The sequence below is a fragment of the Triturus cristatus genome, chromosome 3_1, assembly GCF_964204655.1.
Source record: "Triturus cristatus chromosome 3_1, aTriCri1.1, whole genome shotgun sequence".
Taxonomy (NCBI): Eukaryota; Metazoa; Chordata; class Amphibia; order Caudata; family Salamandridae; genus Triturus; species Triturus cristatus.
Window position 1 is genome coordinate 12,566,904 of NC_140583.1, and position 21,094 is coordinate 12,587,997.

A 21,094-nucleotide genomic window follows, 5' to 3' on the forward strand; every position below is an offset into this window, starting at 1 on the left:
GGTAATAACCAGTCAGGCCCAAGAAAGCTCGAACCTGAGTCTGGGTGGTTGGAGGAGCCCAGTCCTGGATGGCCTGTATTTTGCTCTCCAATGGTTGAACCTGGCCTCCACCTACAAGGTGGCCCAGGTATACAACCTGTGTCTGCCCTATCTGGCACTTGGTGGCCTTGATAGTGAGGCCTGCCTTCTGCAGGGCCTCTAACACTTTCCTCAGGTGGACCAGGTGATCCTCCCAGGTGGAGCTAAAGACAGCGATATCGTCCAGATACGCCGCACAGAAGTCGTCCAACCCAGTGAGAACTCGATTCACCAGCCTTTGGAAGGTGGCAGGTGCCTTTTTCAAACCAAAGGGCATTACCACGAACTGATAATGCCCACCCGGGGTAGAAAATGCTGTTTTGGGCTTGGCCTCCTCAGCTAACCTGATTTGCCAATACCCAGCTGTCAGGTCAAACGTACTTAAGTAGTTGGCCGAGGCCAACCGGTCGATAAGTTCGTCTGCTCTTGGTATCGGGTGGGCGTCGGTCTTAGTGACCGCATTGAGACCTCTGTAGTCCACGCAAAACCTCATCTCTTTCTTACCGCCCTGGGTGTGAGGTTTCGGCACGAGCACTACGGGACTAGCTCAGGGGCTGTCCGAGGGTTCAATGACTCCCAGCTCCAACATTTTCTGCACCTCTGTCTTGATGCAGTCTCTGACATGATCAGGTTGCCGATAGATTTTACTCTTTACGGGCAGACTGTCCCCAGTGTCGACCTCGTGGGTACACCACTTGGTCTGACTGGGTGTCAGAGAGAACATATGTCGAAAGGATTGAAGAACCTGTTTGCAATCCTCTTGTTGATGTCCAGAGAGGCTGCCACAAAAGACAACACCATCTACTGATCCATCGTCAGGGTTCTGAGAGAGCAGGTCTGGGAGAGGGTCACTCTCCTCCTCCTGTCCCTCATCTGTGGCCATGAGCAAGCCCATGCCCTCCCTGTCGACATATGCCTTGAGCCTGTTTACATGGAGCACCCTGTGGGGGCTCCGGGGAGTTCCCAGGTCTACCAAGTAGGTGACCTCTCCCTTTTGCTCAATGATCGTGTGGGGCCCAGACCATTTGTCTTTGAGTGCTGCTGGGGCCACTGGCTCCAGCACCCACACCTTCTGTCCAGGCTGGTACACAGTCAGAACAGCCTTTTGGTCGTGCCAAGCTTTCTGTAATTCTTGGCTCGCCTCCAGGTTTTTAGACGCCTTTTCCATGTACTCCGCCATCCGCGAGCGGAGACCGAGTACATAGTCCACAATGTTTGATGCCGGCTTTCTGAGAGGTCTCTCCCATCCTTCCTTTACCAAACAAAGGGGTCCCCTTACAGGATGTCCGAACAGAAGCTCAAAAGGGCTGTAGCCAACCCCCTTCTGCGGGACCTCTCTGTAGGCGAACAAGAGGCAGGGTATCAGGACATCCCATCTCCGCCGAAGCTTTTCAGGTAGTCCGTGAATCATCCCTTTTAGGGTCCTGTTGAATCTCTCAACAAGCCCATTGCATTGTGGGTGATAGGGTGTGGTGAACTTGTAGTTGACACCACATTCCTTCCACATAGCAGTCCGATATCCCGACATGAAGTTTGCACCTCTGTCTGAGACGACCTCCTTAGGGAAGCCCACTCTGGAGAACACTCCAAGTAGGGCCCGTGCCACCACAGGTGCCGTAGTGGTCCTAAGGGGAATAGCTTCAGGATACCTGGTGGCGTGGTCCACCACCACCAGTATAAACTTGTGCCCTGATGCTGTCTGGGGTTCCATTGGTCCGACAATGTCGATCCCCACTCGTTCAAAGGGTACCCCCACCACTGGTAGTGGTATGAGGGGGGCCTTTGTCGTGCCACCTGACTTACCACTGGCTTGGCAAGTGACACAGGAGCGGCAAAACTCCTTCGTATCTTCGGACATGTGGGGCCAGTGAAAGTGTGGAACAATTCTGTCCCAAGTCTTATTCTGGCCTAAGTGACCTGCAAGGGGAATCTCGTGGGCCAAGGTGAGAAGGAAACCTCTCAGAGACAAGGGGATGACCAGCCTCCTGGTCGCACCAGGTTTGGGGTCTCTTGCCTCAGAGTACAGGAGTCCATCGTCCCAGTACACTCTGTGGGTACCTGTGGCGTTCCCTGCAGCCTCAGCAGCGGCCTGCTGTCTGAGGGGTTCAAGTGAGGGGCAGTCTAACTGTGCCTTCCCCAGGTCTTCCCTGGAGGGTCCCCCTGAGCCCAGAAACTCAACCTGACCAGGTTCAAGCTCTTGCGGCTCAGTTTCCCTCAGTTCTTTAAGGTCAGCCTCCTCGGAGACTTGATCCACGACCTGGGGCAAGGGGGAAGGCGAAGCCTTACCCTTACTGCTCCTTTTCTTGGAAGGTGTCTGGTCCGTTCTTCCAGGATCCAGCACCTGTTCAGTGGGGCATCTTTTGGCCTGTGACCTGGTCACAGCAAGGACATGTGCTGGCAAACCTAACATTTCCATGTGAGTCCTCTGCTCCACTTCTGACCATTGTGACGTTTCCAAATCATTGCCCAACAGACATTCTACGGGGAGGTCTGAACTAACCACAACCTTTTTCGGGCCACTTACCCCTCCCCAGGAGAAATCAACAACTGCCATACTGTGATTGGTAGTGACGTTGCTGGCATTGGTCACTAGGTAACTGGTACCTAGCATGATCTGTCCAGGGTCCACGAAGTTAGGCGTCACCATGGTGACACTGGCACACGTGTCCCTCTAGGCCTGAGCCACTCTTCCATTTATCAAAGGTGTCTGCCTGTATTTGCCCAAAGTATTGGGACTGGCATCAGGGGACATATCCATATCCCCTGTACAGACAAGGACGGCCTGAGTGAGCGTGCCGACTAAGTCGTCACTCCCCTCGGTTCCCAAGGTTAACCCAACTAATGCCTTGGGAGGCGCACTACCACTGCTGACTGTACTAGGGGGCGCAGGTGCCTTAGGGGCTGCAGTGGTAGGAGTTTGCCCTCCTTTCTTGGTGCACTCACTAAACCAGTGAGTCTTACTTTTACAGTATTGGCATCACCTTTTTGACTGGCCTTCTTGAGTCTTCTTCTTCTGTGAAGCCTGACCCCCACCCTCTTTGGTTTGTTGGGGACCTGTCGAAGACTTCTGGTCATTTTGTTCGTTCTTGTTACCCTTTTGGTCTGCTTTCTTCTGACCACCCTGGTTCTGATTCTGGTTCTGCTTGACCCTTGTTCTGACCCATCTGTCCGCCTTCTTTCCCAATTCTTGGGGAGAGGTCAGATCCGAGTCGACAAGGTGCTGATGCAACAATTGGTTCTGACAGTTATTTAAAATCTGTTCTCGCATGATAAGATTGTACAATCCTGTGTAATCAGTAACCTTGCTACCCAGCAACCAGCCTTCCAAAGCCTTAGTGGCACAATCGACAAAGTCAGCCCAATCCTGAGACTGAATTTTCTGGGTGTCCCGGAACATCACCCGGTACTGTTCCGTGGTTAAGCCGAACCCATCAATCAGTGTGTTCTTCAGGACTTGGTAGTTGTTAGCATCCTCAGCTCTTGTAGTGAGGATCTTGTCCCTTCCTTTACCTTCAAAGGAAAGCCACAGTATAGCTGCCCACTGACTTGGGGGGACGCACTGGACAGTGCAGGCCCTCTCCAAGGCAGTTATCCACTTGTGGATGTCGTCCCCTTGTTTAAAGGGGGGCACTATTTTACTCAGGTGTCTAGTGTCTATACCCCTGTCTTTCTCTCTATTGAGAATGCTGCCACCAGCGGGATCTAACCCACTTAATTTCTGCTCTCGGGCCAAGGCAAGTCTTTCTTTGGCGAGGGCAAGTTCTTCCCGCTCGATCCTCAGATTGACCTCCCGCATCTTTGCTTCATGCTCCCTCCTCTGAGGGGAAGTCATTCCTCTCTGAGAAGATGCCTGAGAGACATGTGTATGAACCGATCTGCCAGAGCCTCTGGAGAGAGACCTAGCTCGTCCGTTCCCAAGGTTAAGCCTGCTTGAGCGTGGGCCCGGGGCTCCCCCAGCTCCATTCTCATGCCTGCTTAAGTTGGTCCTCGTAAGCCTGCCGACTACCACTGGACCTTTGTCTGCCTCGTCTCCCGACAACTCGTCCTCGTCCTCTGTGCGGAGGTCGATGTCTGGGTCACCGAGGGTTCCCTCTAAGGGCGGCATGTTCCCATCTGCACTGGGGGGACCTGTGTTAGAGGACCTCCTAGCATCGTACGCCTCTAAGAGACCTATCAGAATTGCGATGGTACGGTTAGAACCCTGGTTTAGCTTCCTGGAGGCACACAGTTGTCGCATCTCCTTGAAGCTAAGAGTTGCATATCGTGACACGACCTGTGGAGGGTCACTGACCACTAAGGGAGTCTGCGAAGACTCTCCGTGGATCGACATGCTTTTCTAGTGAGGTGTAAGTGTTGCACCTACCTACACTATGGGTTTACCTACTGATCCCTTGCTAAGAGTTGTAGTCAGGGTGTGCTAAGCCCTGTTACACTACAACAGCCGGTTCAGTAGAACTCGGAGTATTCTAAGTTAAGTTATATGTACCTGGGTACTTATGTGATCTTTCACTGCGATATTCTTAGGATACGTGTGTGGTAAAACAACAGCAAGCTCAAATCCCAACCGCTGCTCACCAATGTGAGAAGTTGGCCTGATATGTAGTGCTCACTATTCTAGTGATCACTGTGTATCATTCCAAACGACCCTTATTGATGATTGGTTGTAAGTCAACCTTATAGACCAACTATCCTAGTAGCGTGGATACGAGCAGTCTTTAGGCTAAACTCTAGAGGGCGTGTTAAGCCAGCTGTTTACCATCACATATACCCCTTGAACACCAAGTGAAAGGACACCACACAAGTTGTGATGAAAATAAAAGGATATTTATTTATAACAAGACTACCCTGGCTCTTTATGAGTCAGGGAGCTAAGCACACTACAAAACTCTTAGGAAAATACTTCAGTTGCACAATTTACACAAATGCCCGAGGGGCACGAGAAACCATCTACACTAACAGTGAAATGCGAATGGTTAGAGTCTGGAGGTACTGATTCCGGAGTGATCCGATCAGTGGGACTAAACGAAAAAAAGGAACTGGACACTTGTAGAGCGAACCTGCGATGGAGCACCGAGATGCTCGAGTTACCTAGCCCGGGGGCTGCGACTGCGTGAAGTTCGGCAAGATGTCGGGAGTCCTCGTGTAGTCTCAGGAGCCTGAAAGAAGAAGTTGCTGGCAGGCCACCAGTGACGATGTTCAGAGCGATCCAAGCCTGGATCGGTGATGAAGGAAACCTGAAAGCAGAGGGGACTCAGTTCTCAACCGCTAGCCAGCGATCGTGTGGGTACCCACTCACCTCGACCAGGTGAGTGGGTGACGTCGGACTCGGCTGTTCCTCGGACCAGGAGGCGCGGCGGCGACCAGGATGGAGGGCGAGCTGTCCCACGAAGGTGTCTGCGGTCGATGGTGCTGGGCCCAGGAAGGGGCTGCGGATCTTGGCAGAGGCAACCCAAGCGGGGGAGTCAAGATGGCGTCGGGAGTGGACCAGGTGGGTCCGTGGTACTCCTCTGTTGAAGGGGAGCAAGAGCCAGTCTGGAGCAACCAGACTAGTGATGAAACAATCGTGGTGCGTCGTGAAGAGGGCCACAAGCCGGTCGGCAAGTGGTCGAACAACGCGGTGAACAACAAGGAGCGGAAGGGCCCCCACGCAGATCTCGGGGATGCTGGGGAGGCAGACTTCGATGCTGGAGCTGCTCAGGGTTAGGGCTTCTCAAACCCTAGGTGCATTCACTCGAGGGTCCCTCGGTGGGCGTGCTAGATAAGCGTCGTGCAGGTTCTGAAGATGGCCGGTCCCGCAGGTCTCGTCACACCTACGTCTCTCAGCTGGGCTGATGAGGTAGGTAAAAGGTCAGAGATGGCAGGGACTCTGGTCTCGTCGAGCTGGGCAGTCTTGATCCGTAGGAGAGACTTACAGCAAACCGCAAGCGCTTAGGTGGTGCCTGCTGGTGCAGGGTGGCTACTCCTTAGCCACAAGGGAGAGTCTTCAGAAATAGTCAAGAGTTCCTTTCGTGGAAAGTGGTTCGTGATTCGGAGTTATCCGATTATCTGATTATCCAATTTGGGAAGGGGACTCGCTCCTACCTTTATTCTAAGAAAAGGGGCTGGCCCGCGACTAGGTTCTACCTATGGGTGGAGCCAGGAGGGGGGTGGTTACACCCCTAACCTTTGTCCGGCTTCGCGCCAGCTCAGGGGCTGGTGTGCCCCCGAAACTGGTTTGAGCCGGGCTATGCACAGTGAGCACCGGGGTGCCACTTGCAGTCACCTTCCTTTCAGCCCTGCCTACCTGGGATACACAAACCCTGTCTGGGACGGTGCTAACACCGCCCTCGACAGGAAACCCTTTGTCCAAGCTCCCCTTGCTGGAAGGTCCCCCAGCAGCAGGAGGTCAGACTTGTGTCTGGTGGCAGCATCCATTTTGTGATGCTGAGGCTTGAGTCAACTTTAACCGGGGTTCAAGGTTACTTCCATGTCGTGTCCCTCTAAAAGGGGGGAATGCTAACCCCGTCACCAGAACTGGCGAGGGGTTCGGATTCCCATTCGTATGACACCTTACTCGACATGTATAGGTGATGTGAGGCCAAAGTTAGCAAATGCATTAAAAGTAGTTGGCCCGCGTCACCATGGAACGGCTATTTAGGACTTGGTTCCGCAAGCCGCCGACGGGCTCAGCTCGCGCCAGAGCACCATCCCACATGACTCCCTGCACTCTGCCTTCAGGATTGATAAGGCCTGCCATAGGAGTGACTGATAGGAATCCATGTGTCCATTTTAGGGTTTAGGTGTAGGAATACTACACCTACAGCAACGGGTGATTACACCACGTGGCCCCAGCTGTCGTGCAGCCAGTTGTGTCAGATTTGGGCGGCCATTTCAGGGGTGGCATAATACATGCTTCAGCCCCTGGTAGGCCCTGGGTACACCGATGCCCTGGATACCTGTGGCATGCTGAGACAGGGACTGACAAGGCGACCCAGTTCCAATTAGTGGATGCACCTAACGTACATGTGTGTTAATTTCGAGACAGAACAGCTAGGCTGTGGGTCTGATTGGCAGGCCCACAGCCGGAGAAAGTCGTAAACCAATGAAGCAAAAGCAAAAAATCTGGGTGATCATAGGATTGCAGACCCTACTCTCCTACACACTTAATACACCAGGATAAGAAAAGACCATGTGCTGCACTCATCTGGATTAGGAATGAGTTACGCACTTAATACACCAGGATAAGAAAAGGCCATGTGCTGCACTCATCTGGATTAGGAATCAGTCACACACTTAATACACCAGGATAAGAAAAGACCATGTGCTGCACTCATCTGGATTAGGAATCAGTCACGCACTTAATACACCAGGATAAGAAAAGACAATGCGCTGCACTCATCTGGATTAGGACTCAGTCACACACTTAATACACCAGGATAAGAAAAGACCATGTACTGCACTCATCTGGATTAGGAATGAGTCACGCACTTAATACACCAGGATAAGAAAAGACAATGCGCTGCACTCATCTGGATTAGGACTCGGTCACACACTTAATACACCAGGATAAGAAAAGGCCATGTGCTGCACTCATCTGGATTAGATTAGGACTCCGTCACACACTTAATACACCAGGATAAGACAAGACCATGTGCTGCACTCATCTGGATTAGGACTCGGTCACACACTTAATACACCAGGATAAGAAAAGGCCATGTGCTGCACTCATCTGGATTAGGACTCAGTCACGCATTTAATACACCAGGATAAGAAAAGACCATGTGCTGCACTCATCTGGATTAGGACTCGGTCACACACTTAATACACCAGGATAAGAAAAGGCCATGTGCTGCACTCATCTGGATTAGGAATCAGTCACACACTTAATACACCAGGATAAGAAAAGAACATTTGCTGCACTCATCTGGATTAGGACTCAGTCACACACTTAATACACCAGGATAAGAAAAGGCCATGTGCTGCACTCATCTGGATTAGGAATGAGTCACGCACTTAATACACCAGGATAAGAAAAGACAATGCGCTGCACTCATCTGGATTAGGACTCAGTCACACACTTAATACACCAGGATAAGAAAAGGCCATGTGCTGCACTCATCTGGATTAGGAATGAGTCACGCACTTAATACACCAGGATAAGAAAAGACAATGTGCTGCACTCATCTGGATTAGGAATGAGTCACCCACTTAATACACCAGGATAAGAAAAGGCCATGTGCTGCACTCATCTGGATTAGGAATCAGTCACACACTTAATACACCAGGATAAGAAAAGACCATGTGCTGCACTCATCTGGATTAGGAATGAGTCACCCACTTAATACACCAGGATAAGAAAAGACCATGTGCTGCACTCATCTGGATTAGGACTCAGTCACGCACTTAATACACCAGGATAAGAAAAGACCATGTGCTGCACTCATCTGGATTAGGAATCAGTCACACACTTAATACACCAGGATAAGAAAAGACCATGTGCTGCACTCATCTGGATTAGGAATGAGTCACCCACTTAATACACCAGGATAAGAAAAGGCCATGTGCTGCACTCATCTGGATTAGGAATCAGTCACACACTTAATACACCAGGATAAGAAAAGGCCATGTGCTGCACTCATCTGGATTAGGACTCAGTCACACGCTTAATACACCAGGATAGGAAAAGGCCATGTGCTGCACTCATCTGGATTAGGACTCGGTCACGCACTTAATACACCAGGATAAGAAAAGGCCATGTGCTGCACTCATCTGGATTAGGACTCAGTCACACGCTTAATACACCAGGATAAGAAAAGGCCATGTGCTGCACTCATCTGGATTAGGACTCAGTCACACGCTTAATACACCAGGATAAGAAAAGGCCATGTGCTGCACTCATCTGGATTAGGACTCGGTCACGCACTTAATACACCAGGATAAGAAAAGGCCATGTGCTGCACTCATCTGGATTAGGACTCGGTCACGCACTTAATACACCAGGATAAGAAAAGGCCATGTGCTGCACTCATCTGGATTAGGACTCAGTCACACACTTAATACACCAGGATAAGAAAAGGCCATGTGCTGCACTCATCTGGATTAGGAATCAGTCACGCACTTAATACACCAGGATAAGAAAAGAACATTTGCTGCACTCATCTGGATTAGGAATGAGTCACACACTTAATACACCAGGATAAGAAAAGGCCATGTGCTGCACTCATCTGGATTAGGACTCAGTCACGCACTTAATACACCAGGATAAGAAAAGACCATGTGCTGCACTCATCTGGATTAGGACTCAGTCACACACTTAATACACCAGGATAAGAAAAGACCATGTGCTGCACTCATCTGGATTAGGACTCAGTCACGCATTTAATACACCAGGATAAGAAAAGGCCATGTGCTGCACTCATCTGGATTAGGAATCAGTCACACACTTAATACACCAGGATAAGAAAAGACCATGTGCTGCACTCATCTGGATTAGGACTCTGTCACACACTTAATACACCAGGATAAGAAAAGGCCATGTGCTGCACTCATCTGGATTAGGACTCAGTCACGCACTTAATACACCAGGATAAGAAAAGACCATGTGCTGCACTCATCTGGATTAGGACTCGGTCACACACTTAATACACCAGGATAAGAAAAGACCATGTGCTGCACTCATCTGGATTAGGACTCGGTCACACACTTAATACACCAGGATAAGAAAAGGCCATGTGCTGCACTCATCTGGATTAGGACTCAGTCACACACTTAATACACCAGGATAAGAAAAGACCATGTGCTGCACTCATCTGGATTAGGAATGAGTCACGCACTTAATACACCAGGATAAGAAAAGACAATGCGCTGCACTCATCTGGATTAGGACTCAGTCACGCACTTAATACACCAGGATAAGAAAAGACCATGTGCTGCACTCATCTGGATTAGGAATGAGTCACGCACTTAATACACCAGGATAAGAAAAGACAATGCGCTGCACTCATCTGGATTAGGACTCGGTCACACACTTAATACACCAGGGTAAGAAAAGGCCATGTGCTGCACTCATCTGGATTAGGAATGAGTCACACACTTAATACACCAGGATAAGAAAAGACCATGTGCTGCACTCATCTGGATTAGGAATCAGTCACACACTTAATGCACCAGGATAAGAAAAGGCCATGTGCTGCACTCATCTGGATTAGGAATGAGTCACGCTTGTGAACACACAAATTACAGTCACTTTACTGTACTGTCCATTTCCTCGATAATTGATGTTTTCTAAGTGACTGTCTTATCTATTAGGATATCTCTCACTTCTCCAAGTGAATAAGGAATGGAGGTTTTTACCCATGACGCATAGGTTAAATTGTACCATACCTTTTTCATGTGTATGCATTGAAGTAACTTCATCTTTGATTGTACCCTGTTAAATTGGATTTACAATTGAAAATATATTCATAAATTGATTATAAGACATACCCGTGTTTTTGTTGTTTTAATCTTTTTTGCATTTATTGCATGATTTAATTAATCAATTTGATTGTTGGTTCATGATTTTGATAACCGTGAACTATCAATCGCCTAAAAGACAATTGGTGAAAAATCAAGTCTTCTTGAGTAAAATCCCTTGTTGGCACACTTTACCTAATACTCTTATAATTGCCCAAGCCTGCAAGGGTATATTGGGTTGTCCCACTTTACCATTTCAGGGTAAGAAAAGGGCACACGCTGCACATATCTCAATTAGGAATGAGACCCGCTCCATACACTAGGGTAAGAAAAGGGCAAACGCTGCACACATCCAGATAAGATTAAGAATGAGTCACACACTTCCTATACTAGAGCAAGAAATGGGGATACGCGCTGCAACCATCCAAATTAGGAATGAGTCGCACGCTCCATGCACAGGGTAGGAAAAGAGCTCACACTGCACACGTGTAGATTAGATCAGGGATCAATCACACAATCCATACACTAGGGTAAGAAAAGGGAGCACTCTGCTCGCATCTTGATTAGGAAAGTGTTACTTGCTCCATACACAGGGTAAGAAAAGGGTATATAGTGCACTTCAGGTTTACAACCAGGTGCACCTTAAGGCGGCAAGGTATTGGGCACGCACAGGCCAGATTAATGTAAGGAATCAGATTTGCACGACAAGGAGAATCTCACTCGCCTGATCGGTGTCCCTCATCCCCTCTGCAGCCGATAACGCTTTATGAACCTTACGTGGGATGGCTGTTCGTGTCTCATGCTACCTTTGTATCTTTCCTGCAGGCCACCTTTCTGAAGCTCGCAGGCCCACAGCTGGTACAGATGTTCATTGGCGATGGTGCCAAACTCGTCAGAGATGCTTTTGCCTTGGCTAAAGAGAAAGCTCCTTCTATCATCTTTATTGATGAACTGGATGCCATTGGTACCAAGAGGTGAGACTGGAGACCATGTGAGAAAACTCACTGTGGAATAATGATGGCTGCTGGAAAGTGCGGATAGTAACGATAGGAGGGTAGGGTGGAGAATGGTAACTACTCTGAGCGAAGCCACTTAATGAAACTTAAGCAGTGTCAAAGAGCAGGGATTGAAGTAAAGATTGCTGAAGGAATGCTAATGGAAGGAAGGAAAGTAGTGTAGCAAAAAGTGGAAGATTTAAGGGAAAGGGATACAAGAGGCAGTGATGAGGGAAGAAGTGCTAAAGCTTGGGTTAGAGTACTGCAGAAAAAAGGAGTGTCCAAATACAACGGACGAGAAAGGTAGTACTGATGAACTGCGGGAAGGTCAATGAAAAATAGTAGATCTGTGAATAGCATGCATACATGTGTGTTTAGCGGGGTGTATGCACATGTTCGAGGCATATGAGCTGCAGATCACACACTTAGCATTAGATCGCCATCTGGTGTTGGGCTCGGATGCTTGCACCTTGTTGTTGTCTTGGAAGAAGTCTTTGTAGTCACAAGATAGGTGACTCGTCCCTTGGACGATAGTGCGCATGGGCATCGACTCCATCCTCCAATGGTTTTTCCACCATTGGGTTCGGATGCAACTTTTGCGCACCGGTTCGAAACTTTGTTTTCAAACGTTTTTCGACGCGCAAATCTTTCTCTAACTTTTCGAGTTGACTTCGAACATTGAAATCTTCGGCGCACCTTTCATCGGTTCGATTCCAGTCGTCGACGCGGGCCGCTGGGCCCATCAACGCAGTTAAGGCCTACGGCTCATGGGAAGGACGCCTTTCAAAAAATGCCCCCAGTGTGGAGCTAAGTTCCCACACAGTGACCATCGTAAGGTCTGCAACCTGTGCCTTTCGCCAGAACACGACGAGTCCAGCTGCCAAGCCTGTGCCTCTTTTCGATCGAAAAAGACCATTCGAGATAGTCGGGCTCGACGTCACATCATGGCGCGGAGATCCGCTCTGGAACCAGTGGACATCTTCGACGAAGGCCCAGATGTCCCAGATGAAGATTCCGAAGATCTACAAATCGTGTAAGAGGCAGAAGACTCAGATGACCCCATCACTCCTGGTCAACGAGTGAGTACTACTGCCCCTACCCCAACCTCACCAAAACAGAAGGCACTGGTCAAGACTTTGCCTGTTGGCCTCAGTCGCGACCGAAAATACACTTCAGAAGCCCCGCCTCCGTGCCCGGCTCCGAAGAAAAAAGACAAGCCTTCCAGTACCTCGGGACCGAGCAAACCGCATGTAATAGTCCCACTGGCACCTACGATACCGAAGCCAAAAGGACATTCGGCTCCAAAGTCTGTGCCGAAAGACAAACCGGCCCCGAACACCTCGAGGCCGATAGATAAACCGCTTCTAATACTTCCAAACCTAAATATCATACTTCGGCTCCGAAAACCAAGCCTTAGGAACTGAAAACGAAGCCAAAGGATTCTACCACGCCTCCTAAGGCCAAAGATTACAAAACCCAGCCCCGCTCGGAACCGAAGAAACCAGCGCCGAACGCGGTTATCGAGGAAGAGGAACTGTTTCATCCGGATCCTGTCGATCCCAAACAGAAAAAGATCTACATTAATCCCAAAGCAGGACATGTCACAGCTGTGTCATGCAAAAAGAGGAAGTCAGACACAGCACATACCCTTCCAGTGCCTGTCAAGAAGGACTGTGCCACTTCACCTTTGCCTCCTTCTTCTCCTGTCCTTCCTTCTAACCCTCTTCCTCTCCCTAAACCTGTTACACCACCTCTACCTATAACTTCATAACTTCTCCACCACATACACCACCACAAGATGATGATAATGATGACTTAGGGGGAGACCCTAATGACCCGTTCACGGATCCAGACGAGACCCCACAAGACGATTGGGATTACAATGACCCAATAGATCCACCAGATAGCCCAAGCCCCCAACCATACCCAACAAAACCATCTCCCCCATTGATAATTTTGGTTTTGGACAACTCATTAATAGGGCTGCTGTTTTTCATGGTGTGCACTTGCACTCAGACACGACAGAGGTGGAATATCTTTTAGAAACATTTGAACAGTCCCAAACAACTGTACAAATACTATCAATGATTAAAGGGGTCATTAAACATGCCCCTGAAATATTCAAAGATCCTGTACGAGCTAGGATTCTTAATCCTAGAATCGATAAAAAAAATATAGACCTGCCCCTGATGACCCTGCGTACATCAAAGGACAGCTGCCTTTTGATTCACTAGTGGTTTCCACCACTAGGAAGCGCGCCAATTCACAAACCTCCGGGGATGCACCACCACCGGATAAAGAATCCAAGTTAATAGATGCATCAGGCAAAAGGGTAGCTGCACAGGCGGCCAATCACTGGCACATAGCCAACACGCAAGTACTGCTGGCTAGATATGATATAGGGCCCACTATGACCAACTGGAAACCCTATTACAACATTTGCCTGACCAATATAAAACTCAAGCAAACGATTTAATCCAAGAGGGCAAACTAATAACAAACGCCTCAATTAAATGTGCCCTGGATGCAGCAGACACTGCCTCTAGGTCTATTAATACTAGTGTTCTGCTCAGACGGCGTGCCTGGTTACGCATTTCAGTCTTCAAGCAAGAGGTACAGACAGCCATTCTAATTCAGCTGTTCAATCAAGAACAACTTTTTGGACCGGCTGTTGACACTGCCCTCGAGAAAATGAAGAAAGACACAGAGACTGCAAAATCCATGGGAGCACTGCAGTCTCCACACACACGCGGCTCCTTTCGGCGCTCCTTTTATAGAGGAGCCTCCAAAAACGTCGGTGCAGATACCTCATCTTCCTTCAAAAATACCACTCAAACATCCCCCAACAGAGGATATTTTAGAGGAGGCTACTGGGGGAATAACAGCAAAGGGAGAGGCCGAGGTAACAATAGCACTCGCACCTCCCCTGCTAATAAAAACGGACTTCCCTCGACTCCCCCAGACCATTCCACTCCGGTCAGGGGAAGATTCTCACAGTTCCTACCTGTCTGGAACTCCATCTCAACAGAAAAGTGGGTAAGACAGATTATCCAGGATGGTTACTGCCTGGAGCTTACAGATACCCCCCCCAAACATACCACCCAGGCAGCGTCCAATGTCCACAGAACATCTTACACTTTTAAAACAAGAAGTTCTCTCACTGCTTCAAAAGCAAGCCATAGAGCCAGTCCCCTTACCACATCAGGGAACAGGGGTTTACTCGCTGTATTTCCTAATCCCCAAAAAGGACGGGACTCTAAGGCCAATACTCGACCTCATACCCCTCAATCGGTATATACACTCGGATCATTTCCACATGATCACTCTACAAGTGCTTCCATTGCTGCAACAAGGAGACTTCCTTGCCACACTAGATCTCAAGGACGCCTACTTCCACATTCCCATACATCCTGCTCACAGGAAGTATCTAAGGTTCGTAGTGGACGGACAACACTAACAGTTCAGTCCTTCCATTTGGAATCGCCAACGCACCCAGAGTATTAACCAAATGCCTTGCAGTGGTAGCAGCACACTTAAGGAGACAACAAATCCATGTCTTCCTATATCTGGAAGACTGGCTAATAAAGCCAAGTCGTTCAACCATTGTGTTCACCACACATCAAATCATCCAAACATTGCACAACTTGGGGTTCACTGTCAACTACACCAAGTCCCATCTCCAGCCCTCTAATGTACATCAATATTTAGGGGCCACAATCAATACTTCCACAGCTCTAGCATATCCCAGGCCAGCCAGGATAGCCAGTATACAAGCCTTCATCACCCAAATTTCAAACCCAACACTCTCTCCCAGCCAGAGTGCTCATGCAACTCATAGGCGTGATGGCATCTTGCATATTTATTGTACCTTATGAAAGACTTCAAATGCGTCCCTTACAAGAATGTCTAGCACATCAGTGGAATCAGGCTCAAGGACAACTCACAGATCTGGTGTTGGTAGACGGCCGCACACATCGCTCTCTGCAGTGGTGGAACACAACAAACTTATCCAAAGGGCGGCCGTTCCTAGAGCCTGTTCCACAGATAGTACTAACAGACGCATCACTCACAGGATGGGGAGCCCATCTCCTCAATCACACAACTCAAGGCAAATGGACCACTCAACAGAAGGTGCTCCATATTGACCCTGGGCGTAGTTCGCGAAGTAGCGCTACGCGTAGCTATGCAAAGTGCACTTCACACTACGCGAGCTACGCGTAGCACTTCGCGAACTGCGAAGTACCCTGTTCGCACTGTGCAAGATGTCGTTTTCAATGATTGCACAGTGCGGACAAGGATCCGGCACTGTGCAATCATTGAAAACGGCATCTTGCACAGTGCGAGCTGTAGTTTTCTGCCGCTCGAGTAGATTTTTACTCGAGCGGCAGCTTTCTCAATGCGGACTGGTAGTTTCTCATCGCGAGCGGTCGCAAGCATACGCGACCACTCGCAATGAGAAACCTGACCTTCCCGCGTTGAGCATCTCGCCGGGAGGTTTATTTTCCACGCTCACGATCGCCAACTTGATGTTGCTGATCGCGAACGAGGAAAAAGTCTCGCCGGGATGTCATTTTGCTTGCTCGCGGTCGCCAACTTGACGTTGAGGACCGCGAGTAAGCAAAAAATGACCGCTGCACTACGCAAAGCTACGCGTGTTTGCACTGTGCTACGTGCAATTTGCGTAGTGCGAAGTAGCGCAAACTACACTAGCGTAGTGCTTTGCCCAGGCTTACTCCATATCAATCATCTAGAACTACTAGCAATATTCCTAGCACTAAAATCATTCCAAGTCCATGTACAGAACAAGGCTGTCCTCATCTGGACGGACATGACAGCCATGTATTACAAACAGAAACAACTGTCCCAGCTCGCACAGAATATCTGGAGATGGGCCATCCCACAAAACATAAACCTGCTTGCACAACACTTTCCAGGAGTTCACAATCAGATTGCGGATCTGTTGAGTCGACAGACAAGATTCACGAATGGGAGCTACATCCACAAGTTCTTCTACCATTTTTCCAGATGTGGGGCCAACTAGACGTAGATCTATTTGCCACACACAAACGCAAAATGCCCAACCTTCGCTGCCAGGTTTCCACACCCATTGTCCCAAGGGCAATGCGATATGGATGAACTAGTCAGGCAGATTTGCCTACGCTTTTCCGCCACTCCCACTCATTCCACTAGTGGTACGCAAGCTCTGACAACAGTTTCTCAAAATGCTCCTAATAGCTCCCACATGGGCACGTCAACCGTGGTTCACAACACTACTGGAACTCTCACTAGTCCCACACCAAAAACTGCGCCTCTCCCCATCACTACTAACGCAGAACCATGGAGAGATAGGGCACCCCGACCCAACTCAGCTGAATGAGGCAATCTGGCGCCTGAGTGTAAGGAAGTCGGTTTCTGTGGCAGTAACCCCCCCCCCACACTTTTTGCCTGATAACTGATGCACTTTTCCTTGGTGTGCCCTGTGCTCCTGCCAATCAGGTGTCCAGGGCCTGTGTTCCTTCCCTAAAAACTGCCTAACAGCCAAAACCCAATTGGCATCTCTGGTCACATATCCGCCCCTGGTAAATGGTACCCTAGGTACCCAGGGCCTTGTGACCAAAGAAGGCCCCTACGGGCGGCAGCACTTATTGTGCCACCCTTAGAGGCCCTGTACCCTGACAAACACACACTGCCTTTGCAGGCTGAGTGTCTTGGTGCAGAACAAAACAAAGAGTTGACATGGCAAACACCCCTGTATGCCTTGCCCACAACACACACTGCCCTGGCATACCTCAGTCACCCCTCTAGCTGGGTGCCCTATGCCAGTGGTGTGGGCACAGGTGCACAAGGCCTGTGCCCCTACAGTACCCAGGTCCATTCCTGGGCACTGTAAGTGCAGTGCTGCCATTAAGAGTATATGGTGCTGGGAGTTAGTCAATACAAACTCCACAGCACCACGATGGCTACACTGAAGACTGAGAAGTTTGGTATCAAACTTCTCCGCACCGTAAACCCACCCTGATGCCAGTGTGGGATTTACTGTAAGATGCACGACAGAGGCCAACTTAGAGTTGCCCCCTGAACCTAACCTACAATCCACATCTTGTCTGAGGGGCTGCCTAGGCTGCCACACAGCAGACATGTGGCTGGACCCCTGGGTGGAGAGCCATCCGCTCTCCTGGGCCTGCAACAATGCACATCCTGGGTGAGGTGCTAAGTCTCCTCCCCCAGGATGGGCAGGGGAATTTTCAAAGGCATGCCGCCTTTGTGAGCTTCTCCAGGCCACTTGCTGCAACTGGCCCCCACCGGTTCTGACCCCCTCTCTGGCGGGAAAAGCTAAGTGAGGAAAGGGGGTATGCCAGCCTCTGCCAACCCCACCCCTCAGGTGGGGGAGGCGAGCTGAAGCACATCCCGGGCTCTCGCCATCTGGAAGATGGGGAGCCCTGCCCAATCAGGATTAGGCTACTGCCCCCCTCCCACAGCAGAGTGGCAGGAAAGGGGGGTGTACCCACCCCAGGGAAGGGACCCATTGGTCCCTGTCCTTTACCTACCTGTAACGCCCCTAAATTTTGTATTTAGGGGCACCCTGAACCTTCCTTCCTGAGATCCAGATTCCGAAACAAGAAAGAACAAGGAACAAGACCTGCCGTGCAGCTGCTAACAAGAGGAAGACACCAACTGATTTGTCCCCAGCCCTACCGGCCTGTCGACCCTCGAACCTGCTCCTGCTAAACTCCGGCATCTCCAGTGGTCAGCAACCTCAAAAACCCCAGAGGATCTGACTGCCTTGTGACTTTAACTACCTGGGACTCCCACGAGCAGTGGTACTGCACAATGCAAGTAACTTACCCCTGGCATCAGCCAGGAACCGCGAACCCTGCACACTGCACCCGCCAAGCCTGGCCTGTGCTGGAGTGAACAAAGACCACGAGGACGTCCCCCCGGTGACTGTGACCCCGAATCCAGCACCCAAGGACCCACCTCGACACTCCTGATGACGCCTGCAGCCTCAGAACCAGGGACCCCTCCAACCGCGACCAGCAGAGGGTAAGATTTCCTGACACCAAAAGGCACCCCTGCACCCTACGGCCCCCTGTTCCCAATTCCTGGGTGCCTACCTATCCTCCAACTACCCAACTTACCTCTCGAAGTGGTGGTCGTACCGGAAGAATCTTCGTCCCCGAGCTTTCAGCCTTTGTTCCTTCTTGAGCTTCTCCATTGAAATCCATTGAGCGCCCGACGGCTCAAAAGCACCCTGCACCCAGCCGCGCGAGTGCCCCTGGCAGTGCAACCTCTATTCTAATCTACTTCCCCATTTGCCCTGAGCAAGTGACCAGGAGCCCAGCTCCCACAGCCGCGTGGCCTGCTAGCCAGCAGCCACCAACCAAAGGCCCCCTGCCTCCCATAGGAAAACATTGGGCCTAACCCACTCTGCACCCGGCTGCCCGTGTGCCGCTGAGGGTGTAACAGCTGTACCTACCTGACCCTGGGAGACCCCCGAGTCTATGCCCAGAACCTTTACTCTGCCAGTCGAGTACTTGCCCAAAAGCCGATAACTCACTTTTCTTCCATAGGATAACATTGACTGGTTTCACTTGGAAGTGTCGCGTTTTGAAACTTTAAAATATTCATCTAAAATCAGCCGAATTACGAAAACTAATTTACTCACTTGTTATCAGGAGAGATCCCAGTGCTGGATCTTGGTGCCCAGCACTGACCCTGAAAAGTAATTACAACCATGCTTACCGCTAACCCAATTTTCTTCCATAGGAAACCATTGACTGTTTTTCTGTGAAAGTTCTTGTCGATTTTTGCAAACTACAAATATTCTTTAAAAATCGCACCAATTGTGAAAACGTAATTACTTGCCTGTTTTAGATAGATGTCCCAGTGCTGAACCTAGGAGTCCAGCAATGGATTACAAAAGTAGCCAGAACATACTTTACCCATAACTTGAATTTCCTTCCAGAGGATAACATTGCCTGGTTTTTACTGAAAAAGTTTCTGTGTCGATTTTGCAAACTTACAAATATTCGTTAAAATCGCCTGTATAACCAAACTACATTCTTCCAACTGTTTACAGGTGGTGTACCAGTGCTGCATCCAGGATCCAACACTGAGTTAGAAAAAGTAACCATAACCCCGCTTACCTGCTGAGTGAATTTCCTCCCAGAGGATGACATTGGTGATTCTATGTGCTGGTCTCCACTGAGGGTTTCGGAAAGAGCTGACTGAGGCAACGGCATCATGAGTGGTAGAATCTTAAGGGAGCAGCAGGCTGCATCTCCCTCAATGCGAGACCTATAGGAACCCCTTTGTGTTCTAGGTGTTGTGATGTAGTTTGAAGACGGGTGTTTGTACTGTACAGGTGAAACTCTGAAAACCTTACCTGTGGCAAGCTTTTGGAGCGTGCTCAGCCTCATATGGAAATGTTGGACTCCTCAACTTTCTATTTATTCTATGGTGCCCACAGGCAGAGTGGCATTATTCTAATGTTTGTGACTTCAGTACCAGGACTGCAAGCGACCACTCATTTCTTATCTACCCATGTTGTTGTATCGGAATGCAGCTGTTCATGTTTCATCTCTGGTGCAGGTTTGACAGCGAGAAGGCTGGTGATCGAGAAGTGCAAAGAACCATGCTCGAACTCCTGAACCAGTTGGATGGATTCCAGCCCAACACACAAGTCAAAGTAAGTCATTCTGGGGCCGCCCATGGCCTAACACAGTGTCTAAATGGAAGGCAAAGTCTTGTGGGTGATCAACTTCAATTCAGAGATGTAATTAACTCTGGAGGAGGAAACAGAGGGCCCCAGGGGAAAGGGAATGAATGGGTCCTTGGGAAGGATGCAGGAGAACTGTGGTAAGGAAGGAGGGTACACCCTGAAAATAAGTGTCTAGGCATTGAGCAGTCACTCAGCAATTTCTCCAACCCCCCTACGCTCATCTCCCCTGAATCACACGGCTTCTTCATTGCTCCTGTACGAGGTCCAAAAGCAATGACCGCTCAGGGCAGCCCACTTCAAAGAGTGACACTGGCTGTACTCCTGCTTCTGGTGGTTGTGAAGAACGGGACAGTCATGGTTGTGATGAAGAAATCTATTAAGATGGTGTCTCCTGGTTAGATACTGTTTATGATCAATATAGCAGGAGGTCTTGCATTGTGTTCTAAATTGAAAGGATGTTTTTTTATATCTCATTATAGGATCCTAAGTGAGTTTTTTGAGGTTGTCTGGATGGAAATCCTTTTCATTGCAAGGGTCTCTCGAATGGCTGATGTTCATGCCCTGTAGGTAACTGGTGCTGCTGTACTGTAGCTTGAAGCCACTCTCCTTTACACATAACTTAAGGTGGATTATGGGCTATTTAAACCACTCCTCCACAAGCTGCACTTTAATGTTTGCTATGCAGCATCCCTACTTTAATTTCTTGGTTTCCTCTAAAAATCTGTTTCTTCTGTGTCTTGCAGGTCATGGTGACTTTTGCCTCCTTACATCTGATCTGGTCACCAAACGTTGGTTTGATGGTTCCAGACATTACCTGGCTACATTACCTGGCTATTTGGCTTTAGTGCTTAAGTAGTCTCTCAGA

The 21,094-nt window shown here is 49.4% G+C and overlaps 1 protein-coding gene across 1 annotated transcript in view; it reads left to right on the top strand.

The window, feature by feature from the left end:
- Positions 1-21,094, top strand: part of PSMC3 (proteasome 26S subunit, ATPase 3) — a 137,262-nt gene that overhangs the window by 75,356 nt on the left and 40,812 nt on the right. The window contains exons 8-9 of the mRNA XM_085646541.1: positions 11,338-11,486; positions 20,100-20,196. Coding sequence (XP_085502667.1) covers positions 11,338-11,486; positions 20,100-20,196 — 246 coding nt within the window. The remainder of the gene's footprint in view (positions 1-11,337; positions 11,487-20,099; positions 20,197-21,094) is intronic.